Source organism: Haemaphysalis longicornis, unplaced genomic scaffold, assembly GCF_048455015.1.
Source record: "Haemaphysalis longicornis isolate Haplotype H1 unplaced genomic scaffold, Haemaphysalis longicornis Haplotype H1 scaffold_1, whole genome shotgun sequence".
NCBI lineage: Eukaryota > Metazoa > Arthropoda > Arachnida > Ixodida > Ixodidae > Haemaphysalis > Haemaphysalis longicornis.
In genome coordinates, this window is record NW_027526203.1 from 434,182,838 (window position 1) to 434,194,052 (window position 11,215).

At 47.3% G+C, this 11,215-nt stretch overlaps 1 protein-coding gene across 11 annotated transcripts in view; it reads left to right on the plus strand.

Annotated features, from left to right (window-relative positions):
- The window catches only part of LOC144155754 (putative nuclear hormone receptor HR38), a 56,047-nt gene that overhangs the window by 41,253 nt on the left and 3,579 nt on the right, over positions 1 to 11,215 (plus strand). For all 11 annotated transcript variants that reach the window (XM_077687378.1, XM_077687379.1, XM_077687377.1 and 8 more), the window contains 5 exons: positions 5,902 to 6,076; positions 7,049 to 7,178; positions 8,817 to 8,977; positions 9,719 to 9,918; positions 10,636 to 10,814. In XM_077687378.1, the coding sequence (XP_077543504.1) occupies positions 5,902 to 6,076; positions 7,049 to 7,178; positions 8,817 to 8,977; positions 9,719 to 9,918; positions 10,636 to 10,814 (845 nt within the window). The remainder of the gene's footprint in view (positions 1 to 5,901; positions 6,077 to 7,048; positions 7,179 to 8,816; positions 8,978 to 9,718; positions 9,919 to 10,635; positions 10,815 to 11,215) is intronic.

An 11,215-nucleotide genomic window follows, 5' to 3' on the forward strand; every position in this document is an offset into this window, starting at 1 on the left:
AGCCCGTGCCCAATTCCCAGGAAAATGTTCACCTCTTTGGCTAAGAGGGCCCGACCAGCCGCGTTCAGCGCCGAACATACAAAATACATTCACGCGTTAGTTTTAACGCAAGTACTCCGTTAAAATGACCTTGGTCACCTCCGAAATGCTCGTGCGACGTGTTGGGCATTTATTATAAGTACGCAATAAAATGCGAACGTGCGACACTTAGCAACTCACTGTACCGGTATACCCTCGTCGTCAGCGGTATTCAGCTGCGAAGTGGCCACCGCGCAGCAGCAGCTGGATACTTCAACACATGTTTCATACCAAACGCTTACTGTGAATAAGACCATTCCCGCACGCCACAGCGCCTTATTTCACTTAACCGATCTCTATACATCCCCCTCCGGCCAAGTCATTCAGCTTATAGGACGGGTACTCCTGGGTCCAGTAGCAGCCGAGCGGGCGGCGTTCAGGCGGCACAATTTCGGACCCGCCAACTGCTCAGTTGTTTGAGTAGGCCGAGCTGAATTACCCCCAAGCACATGTGAGCCAGACCGTGTGACCATGTAAAGTTATGGGCCACTACTGCTCTGCTGCCACTAAACGCAACCGGTAGCGAATCCTTGTTTGTCCTTGTTATTCATTACCATCATTATCAGCTGAAATCAGTGAGTGGTGTTGTAACACACTGGGAAAAATTGCCCTCAATGCAAGGGAGAGAATTACGAATTGGCAGCCATGGCAGTGGATGTTATAATTCGCATAATTACTTTGTATGAGTTGTACTGAAAAATGCCAGTGTTTCCAAAAATCCGCTGACAAAACTCCATAGCAGAAAACTTTACCCGTGAATTTCACGGCGCACACAACTTGAAGAACATGGCACACAGGCCTCATATTGGCGATTGAAGAGACAGATTAATGAGTTTGTTGAACGCTTATCTGTGGCTGCCTTGCATAAATTACTTATTTAGTTCATTTAGGGGAAGTTTAGAGACTCAGCCTATCTGTAACTCCCGGAAGGAGAAAAAACACCAGGCACCCCGCAGTGTCTAGATGCGAAACCTTCACATTTTTCGCCTATTTCGTAGTGATTTTGCTTCTTTTGCTTGCTTCTTATGCTATTTCGTAGTGCTTTTGCTTATTTTAATGCTTTTGCTTCTTTGCGCACAGGCGAGGATTCTGTGATTGCAAACTGTTAACTTTCACCCTGTGGATTTGAGGGTGTGTCGTCATAGCTGACGTCAGCAGGTCGGCTGGGACGGTTGTGCCTAAATCGCCAGGAAGAAGTCAGAACTATACGCATTCGACTCTAAGGTCCGTGTTCTGAGTGCCTCCTCCACTCCATTTACTCCCGCTACTCAGCTAAGGGGGATTCCGCAGTGCTTATGCACGGGTAAATCGATTTCAAGGATCTCCTTCACTGGAGGCTCGAGTGGAGGAAGGATTCAGAATATCAGGGTAATTCTGGAAAATTAATTAGGCAACTTTTGCAACTCCCTTCAGTGGTCCCGTAAGGAGGCTATATTTACATTGCCCTATGTACGAACAAGCCTGAGACCGCATCCAAAGTATTTTGCACAATCCAATTGAAATCACAAGCCGTAAACGGCCTTGTGTGCGTGCTCACAACCAGGCGTAGCCACCGCGATGTACGCGGAGCCGCAAGTACTGCGTGGGGTTTTTTTTTTTTTAGTACTGAAAAGGCAGAAAATGCGATGCAGCACTAAATTAAGTTTTATATTGTCTTACGTGCAAAACTTTGCACATATTTAACCCTATCCTCACTCGTGAAACTGGGATTCACAATTTTCACTCTCCTCTGTTTTACTGCCCGCACGCCCTCGACTCCAAAAGGTCACCTTCATCATGGTCGAAAGAGCACAAGCAGCTCTGCCGGAGCAAACTAACTTCCACAATTCAGCTTAACGAGCGGCGCCTTTGTTTTACAAAACGGCTCTAGAGAAATACGAGATGAGCGTGAATGTATTGTTTATTTGCTGTGCTGTGCAAGGGTAAGCCTAATGCTACGTCAACCGGGCTCCGCTGGCTCTCGTGACGTTCTCCCCTTGCGTTAACTTCGCCCGCTGCGCATCTCTCGCCGCTAATCCTTCGTGCGCAAGGAGACCGGTCCGCAGGATTGGCCGGCCATCTTCTTTGACGACGGAAGGGCTCCGGGTGACGCGGATAGCCACATTGTGCGCAACGCATCTGCGAAACATGATGAATGCGTCGCTGGACAGTGACAGCGAAAACATCTTTGCTGTATATTAATTCGCGGCCAACTCCACACTTTCTGGCGGTTGCTTCTCTTTGTTCTTTTCTTTGGCGGGATGGCGACACGGCGGATCTCTTCACGGCACAAAGCGTGTCCAGCTGCAGCGGGCCGTGATTGTTCGTTGGACGTCCAAGACACTCGACGCCCACATGCCTCGCGATCATCCTGCTCGTGGCGTCCATCACATACTCGGACTGAAGCGGCCGCCGTTAAGCCGCCCGCGTTAACGGGGTCAACTTTTTTCCCTCTCGCACTCGGCAAGTTGTGGGCTTTTTGTGAGAGGGGCCGTTGACGGCTCGGCGCTGGCGCAGCCGCTGGGGCGATGTACACATCAGCGCGTCGATGCAGCCGCGTTGTTTTCTCGCTTGTCCACGAAACACTTCTTGCGACGGCACTTTTTTTAGAGCGGCGGAGCAGGGGGGAGGGATGACGAAAGAAACAAGCCTTTACTTTTTAAACGGAGAAATGGAGCAATCAGTGCAAGGAAAAAAGGACAGTGCACAGCTGTAAATTGAGTGGGATTAATCGTTTTAAACTACTGCTGCGCCCACCAAGGATGGTGGGTGTAACGGGCATAAGAACTGCGTAATCTCATCACTCATACTGCTGCTAAACCCGAAGTACCGCTTCAGTACGCGTGTTCTCCTCTTTTGGAAGCCCTTTGGTTTCGTTGTACGCTACTTTTCTTTTTTACTTCTACTGCATGAAAGAACGAACATACCTATACTACCATTAAACTCGCCTTTGCCATTGCTACTGGGACAGATGTTTATATTAAAAAAACGCTTAGATGCATTTTATTGCATTTTTCTTGTTTTCTGTTGTTATTCCACACTGCACTCGCATAAAATCATACAAATCAGAAATCAGGCTGAGATTCCTTTCTTTTATCAAATGAAAAAAATTTAAAACAAAGTTAAAGGGCATTACGCGTGAGCCTGTATGACCTCGCGTTGAAAAAATTTTCTAGGCAAAGCCGAAAGTTTCTGGGCCACAAAAAATTCAAAGCAAAAGCTTAACGTTTAAGTCTGACAGAATTATTTTGTGACAGTAAAAAGAAAAGGGGCTTTCGCCCGATTTCTGGCATAAAACATTTCCGTCTCCCGCGAGAGGTAAGCTGGCATTTTGAATTAATTGTGGCCTATTAACTTTTAGAATGGCTTAGCAGCTTTTGACAAAAACGTACACTCTTAAAAATACCCGCGGGTCAGCTTCATCAAAATGCCATTCACCAGAAAATAATAATGGCCAATCGAGCGAAGTAGGCCAATGAAGGGGCCCATCATACGATTTAACTACAAACGCGTGATCCGCGCTGTGACATTACGCAATGCCATCATGACATTTTTCATTGCGAGATGTCATAGGATGGGTCGTGTTGAGGAGTCAAATCGTACGTCCGGCATCATTATCCGGAGAATTCGCTCTCCTAGGCACAATGATTGGTCATTCAGGTGCATTGTGGCAAAACATACCTACAGAATTTCTATGGGCAGAAATTTTTTTGACGGCTATAGTTCATACCACAAGCTGCATGCAGCACTTTCAAGGCTACATTGTTGTCAATAAAGCACCCACTGTGGGCGCGTAACTCACCGTGAAGGAAAGAGTGAATAGGCGCCGGGGCCTTGCGGTTCAACCTGCCGAGAGGGGAGACTGAAAGGTCCTTTCAAAAACCCCCTTTACAGTGAGTTAGACGCCCTCGGTGGGCGCTCTATTGACAACAATATAGCCTCCGCAGTGCTGCATGCAGCTTGTGTTATGAACTATAGTTAAACTAATAAGCATAATATGCATAGTGAGCTAGTAAGATAAGTTAATATTCAAGGTAAAAACTTGCTGTACGTGAAATATGCGCTTATAATATGGTTCTACTAGGTTTCTAAAAACGGCGCTCAGTGTTCGAGAAGGCTTTGAATGTCACAAAATCAGAAGAAAAAAAAAAATATTTTGAGCTATATGTGGAAAGCGTTTGGAATTTTTTGTACAGGTATGTCCTTCAGGACGCGCCGCAATCACAAAGGTGAACTTGTGTAAGCAAAATATAACTAAGGGAACGAAAAGGGTGCAATGCACTGAGGTTCTTTTTCTTTGAGTTCCAGCCACCGGTGTTCGTGCATCGACATTCTCATTATTAATAATATCGGGTATTAACATTCTCGTTAACACTCTCGTTGGTTTTGCCAACACCAAATAACACTGCCCCTCAACTGCAAAAATGTTCCAGAATTTTGCTCCAACACAGGACCACTGCACTGCGGCACTCGCTAGATCGCTAATAGCTGCCATTCGATGACATATGAAAAAGGGTTGAGGCGAGGAGCGCCTTCTTTGAGATAATATGCACAGTGAGGTGACTCGTAGTGCATGGACGTTAGAAAAAGCGGTGGGGATCGTATCATCGGTTATTCCTGTTTCGAGTTACTCTACAGCGATATTCCAAGTTCCCTGTATAGTGACGCCGAGATTAGGCTTGCAAGCGATCGCCGGGAGTGATTGTGCGAAATAAATTGTTTGCAGAGAAACCTCTAGCTATCTGTCGTACTAACAGGGTTAATTTTCTATCTTGAGTCGGTTTCGGAGCACCATAGAAGGTGTATTTACTTGAAGGGGAAGGTCATTTGATGGCCATACTGCGGGCCACACTGCGAGCAACCCACCAGAATTCATGCTGATTGAACTTGTGCACCGTTGTTCGAAAGTTACGTTTCGCACATACCGAGTGCCAAAAGACAGCAGCAGTTCAATATGAGTTCGTCCTCCGCCCTCTGGCTTTCGACTCTGTGCCTGTACCTGAGCCTCAAGTAGAAGGTTCTCTCCCTTGACCGACTTGCCTGCATAGGCGTATGTCCACCTCTCGTATGCATGCCGCTGTGAAATTTATTTTGCAGTTAGTGCAGCTGCATTGCAACGACAAGAAGATAAGCATTCTTTGAATAATCAAGAGCTTGGCTGCAATCTTATGGGTGTTTGGCTACACGAAGATTTGTTGAACACTCTGCAATCGTCCCACAGCAACTTGTTCATTACATGCAAAGAGAACAGCTCACAGTATACTGACCCCATAACGTGAAGTGCCCTTGGGCAGCTAATATCGTCGTTTTTTTTTTTTGGCTTGTAGCTGACCTGAGTTACCGCGGACTTCAACATTTTTACGCAGCCAGTCGCATGTTAGATGCTATGCTAGAAGCTTTCCTTTTGGAGCCCCCGAGGAAGTAGCCAACACGTAATTGTCAGTTATAAAAAGGGTATTTCCGCTTCGACCATCATGATGAGTATTAATTTCAGCCCGAGAGTTGACTGCTTCGTGTTATCATGCTGAACTTCTCATCCTGCTGTCAATTTAGATCTTTTACACTGTCAGATTTTGAAACATCGGAAGCGAAAATCAATTAAGTATCGCATAAAAGACATTTCTTACAGAATAGAAATTAATGTCATGCAACCTCTCCAAATTTGTGGCCTTTCTGTGTACCGCGCAAACTCCGCCCACGTTTTCTGAATCCCTGGAACTGAAGATGGGGTATTCGTGAAATTTTTCGGAGATATTTCGTGAACCGTCTGCCGGCGGGCTTTCGACTCTTCACTGGGTTTTTGGCGTGGCTGGGTGGCTGACGTCTCCCACGCATGTGGTGCAGTGCGCGGCTGGCCCTTCCGTCGGCCCCCGGGACGCCGCCAGCATCGGGCTCGAGCACTGCCTCATCACCGCCGCCAGCTACGCCGTCCTACCAGCTATGTGCCGTGTGCGGGGACAACGCCGCCTGTCAGCACTACGGCGTCAGGACCTGCGAAGGCTGCAAGGGCTTCTTCAAGGTGAGCGCTTGCCACAGTTGGTATACGCGCTGGCTGGAAGGAACACCAAACGGGAGCTGTAAAAAAACAGGAGGGGGGAGCAGAACAACGCGGGTTAAGTTTGAGAAGCCCTCTAGTAATTATTATTGCAGTAGACAGTGGGGCTCTTCGATTTACAGTCTAGGACTCACCGCGGATAGTCCGCAGGTAGTCCGAGGATTCCCTGAAGCCATAGGGATACATGGGAAAATCGAATACCGGACTGCTTCTAAGGGAAGTCCGCCGTGAGTCCGAGACTGTAAATCGAAGAGCCCCAGTAAGCACTTTGAGCGAATTCAAATTTGAGCGGCATGAGGGGAAAATAGATACAAAAAAGGACAAGGAAAAGAAAGAGGAGGCAAGAAGAACCTTTTTTGTAGTAGTTGTTGTTCCGCCGTTTAACTCGCGTCGTCTACTCACCAACTAACGCCTTGCACATTCGCTCTTCCCCTCCCCCATGGAAGAGAAACATGCCAACGTGCGTTCAACAACGGACGAGGAATATACAAGCAATGCATGGCGATATGTGCTGTAATCTCTTCTTATTGTCCATCGTCTAAAGTTGGAGTAGCTATACAAGGGTTTCCCAAAGTTTGATATAATTGGACTGATCCCCACGAGAAAAGGTTGCAGGGGGAACAGGCTGCTTCACGCATTTCAATGCTTGCGTGAAGATTATCAAGACTTATTTGCTGGTATACACCTTGATATTTATTAACAAGATGTAACGAAATCATCCTTGCTTTTGCATGTTTTCTGTAGACGCCAGGTATTCGTCTCAGAAAATACTGATGTACAGCAGCAAGTGCAGGCTAAATTCAGCAGCATTGTTGGTAAAAGTAACTCACAGTCTGAACATAATATGTATCAAGGCCGTCGCAGCGCTTCCAAACTAGGATAATGCTACTACAATTTAAGGAAGCCAAGAATCGCCCTTTGCTTCTTTCTGTGCAGAGGACAGTTCAAAAAGGAGCCAAATACGTGTGCCTTGCTAACAGAGACTGTCCAGTAGACAAGAGGAGAAGGAACCGCTGCCAGTTTTGCAGGTTCCAAAAATGCCTCGCCGTCGGAATGGTGAAAGAGGGTGAGTACCCTTTTGGTTACCTTTTTCGGCGATGAAAGCGACTGCAACATTTGGAGGGCACGAAGCCGTGCACACGCAATAAAGCAGCAACCACTTGCTACAGTACTCAAATCATCATTAGGCTACTTCAGAAGAGCGTTTTTTTAGCTTTCAATATCTATCGCCGGAATGATTCAAAATGCGAAGAATTCAAGGGGAGTATAAACGAAACTTAGAACGTCTTGTGAAACTCCGGGTTGACGGCGCGTACAATTGCACCTTTGTTTTGCTTGTATACTTTTTTTTTTGTAATCTAGGCTGGAGCCACTTAGGTATATAACCGCCTTGGTGGCTCAATTACTAAGGCGTTGTGCTTCTGAGCACGAGGACGCGCGTTGCATCTTGGCGGCGTCGGTTTTTCTGGTTGAGGCGCGGAACGAAACCGTTTTTGTCTGTGGTGTCGGAGCACGTTGAAGATCCCGGGGGGCATAAATTGATCCGTAGCCCACCACTTCGGCGCGCGTCGTAGCCGAGTTGTTGACTTCGGCAGATTAAACCCAAATCTTATAATCTCTGATACATGCCATCCGGCGGTAACCAAGGCAGTATACGGTTCCTGCTTTCCTGCCCTGCGTTGGAGCCCCCTTGTACAGATAAAGGCAAGAAGTCTAAGGTCAGGATCCTCAAATTACTGCATGGGTGGGAAGACTCAAGACGAAGAAAGGCCGCCATGCAATAGCAGCAATAGCCAGTCGCTTACTCATAGAATCACCCGTGAGTCTGCTTGGCCACAACGCACGACAATTCCCGGCCCTTACGATCAAGGTACCAAAAGTACGTAAGCGGGAAGGTCCATCACATGACAGTTTCACTCGAAAACTTCAGCCTGCGATGTGACGCTGCGCAATGCAAGCATAACACTTTTCATTGCGTATAATGTCACAGCGCAGGTCACATTGTAGTCAAGTCATAAGTTCTTCGTTATAGCAGAGTCGTTATAGCCACATAATTTTGGGGTGAAGGATAATGTGCCAGGGCATGAGAATTGCCAGTACCAAGACTACCAGGTGGTGATAGACTACGCCTTTCTTGAAGACTTGATAGTGCCAGGAGGTATATTCGAAGAAAAGCGAAACTCCACGCGCAAGGCAGGGAAGAGAGCTCCCTCCTCAACCATTGTACGAGGGAAGCTCCTCTGAAACAGCTTTCTGTACGTCACTATACATTTCCTGACAAGCGTGTGAGTGCATATTGATTGTTGCGTTTGTATACCGTCACGAGCTTTTCTGTATTAGAGCAACGACAGGGAACGGCAGGTGTGGGCCACTGCGGCGCACTTTATTCTGAGTTCTTTGTGTAATTTTGCTGCACTTTCACATGAGCTAATGTTTTGTCTTTTATTTTTATTTGTGCATTTGTTATCCATTATGTTTATTTCTGTATTGAATTCTGCAATTTCAATTTTATCGTATATCTGAAAGGGGAATGAGGTATTGTCGGTGTCAATTCAATTCCCGACATCTTTTTTTTTTTTTACATTTATGCTTCCTACCTCTTTCCTCGTGTATAGTACAGTCCAGGGTTACAATATAGGTCATTCCAACGCGGCAGTCTCCTTTGCGGGAATTCTTGACGATTCATGCCGATGCCTCCGTGCAGTGGTGCGAACGGACAGCCTGAAGGGCCGGCGAGGCCGTCTGCCTTCGAAGCCCAAGAGTCCCCAGGAGTCACCACCGTCGCCACCCGTCAGCCTCATAACAGCTCTGGTCAGGGCCCACGTGGACACTTCGCCCGACCTCGCAAACAGGGATTACTCGCTGGTAAGGGGACGACCTCCCTCTCTTTCCCGCTGCTAGCGTTGGGGGGCTTTTATCAGACAGAATGAGGGCGTGCACGGCTAAAGCGCGTGTACGGGCACCTCATGTTCGAGTACTCCGCGCAGGGATGTAACGCGGGACAGCTGGAAGCACAACCGATGGCCGTGGGTTAAAGCCTTTCTGCGCTATCTTTACAACTGGTACCACAGCGTTTTCAAGCCAAAGCTGTAGCAAACTGATGGATCGACTCAGGCGAAGTTTCCACTCGGGAAAAATCGCGTTGTTTTATGAGTGGATAGTCCTTTATTTTATTTCTTGTTCCTTTTTATGACCGCTTATAGGGTTGTAAATGGTTGTGACTTCGTTCGTGTCGCGCACATTGTTCGTGTCACGCACATAACTGTTTATTCTTGCGCCGACAGTAACGATGAAAGGAGAAGAAAGTCAGTCAGCTCACCTAAGGCGATTGTAAATATGCACTCTTACCAATATTGCGGACAACTCGTATACACCGTTTGAAAACGTTATGCCACGCTACCCTTGCAATCTGGCTTGGGGTAATATTTCGGACAGTCGCGAGACAGGCGTGTTTTTCTGCCCACTCATGTTTTTACTCTGAGTGTAGAGTATTCAGTGCACCTAGGTCATATCGCATTATAATAACGACATCGCAGTCTTTGCCGACGCGGCTTTCTTCGCGTGTACACGCGATCTCCAGTGTCATTCCGCGTTTACTGCATGCAGTGCCAGGAGATGCCCGTGGACGAAAGTCGCAGAACGGCGGCGGAGGTTCAGCAGTTCTACAACTTGCTCACCTCTTCGGTCGATGTCATCAAGACGTTTTCGGAAAAGATTCCAGGATTCAACGAGCTAGAGAAGAGTGACCAAGAGCTCCTGTTCCAGTCTGCCAGTCTCGAGCTGTTCGCGCTCCGGCTGGCCTACAGGTGAGCAGAACGGGACAGGAATCAACTCGGTCGCTCGTTCGTACCCATCCTCGGATTCTCTCGTAAATCTGGAAATTTCAGCGGTAGAGCGATAAAAAATCAGCACGTAATGCGATTTTCTTTTCTTACAATCGCCCTCCACCTAACTTCCAAAGAATACCGAATTAACGCAAACTTAGTCCCCCCGTTGTCTGCAAATTCAAACTGAGCAAATAAGATAGCCTACTTACAAATGAAGCCTATTTGCATTGCCGGTTAGTTAAGTACGAAGTCGAAAGAAGAGGGAAAAATGCTCAAAATCGCTATCTGTTGGAATTCGTGTTACTACTTAGGTAACAAAACCGGGCGGGGCTTTGGAATCTTTTATTCAGGTTGAAATGTCGCTGTCCGCTGTTGTAGTCGGAACTTACCAAAATAAGTGTCGACGTTTCAATATGACAATCAACCACACGCTTGAGATACTAGGCGAATTTGACCTTAAATACCTTATTCGATCGATTACCCACTGCTAACAGTGCCGTAGAAAACCAACTTGTATTTATGTCTTGTTTATAATCGGCCTAAGCCGCGGCGTTAGCCGAAACTTCCCATTTCCGATGCCATTTTTCTCCCCGCGTTATTTTTGCATCGCATGTAATTTTCCACGGCACAACACACCTGTCAATGAGCTTTGAAAACCCGTGAATAACACATTTTTTCCGTTTGTTTGCTCCACAGGATCCGACAGGAAGACGACGAGTTCACCTTCTGCAACGGCATCGTCCTGCACAGGACGCAGTGCGAGCGGATCTTCGGGGAGTGGCTGGCCGCCATCTTCGAGTTTTCGCGAAGTCTGCACGCCATGCAGATTGACATCTCTGCGTTCGCCTGCCTCGCAGCGCTGACTCTGGTCACAGGTGAGCGGATAGAGTTGGCAGTGCACGCATACACATCACAGGGCAGCCGTGATTTCTAGAGACTATTAAAGTGCGCACCACCGGGAGGAGCAGACCAAAATATAGGTGGCAGACAGTTAGATACGGGACACGGCAGTGGATCTGAAACCGCTCATCGTTCCCTCAATTGGCTGTGCCCCTCGTTATATGTTGCACTCTTCTCACAAGAAAAATCCCAAGCTCGGAATTTTGTTGAACCCGTAGGAGTATAAAATTACCGATTGTGTGCACATGCGAAGGCAAGGGATATGCTTAGCAGGAGCGAAGCGCGTTCATCGAGAAAACGATTTAACTACTCTTGCACCAGTGAGAAGCGGGAGAGCTCGCGGAAATGCCGCATAGGCCATTTTCGGCATTAAACA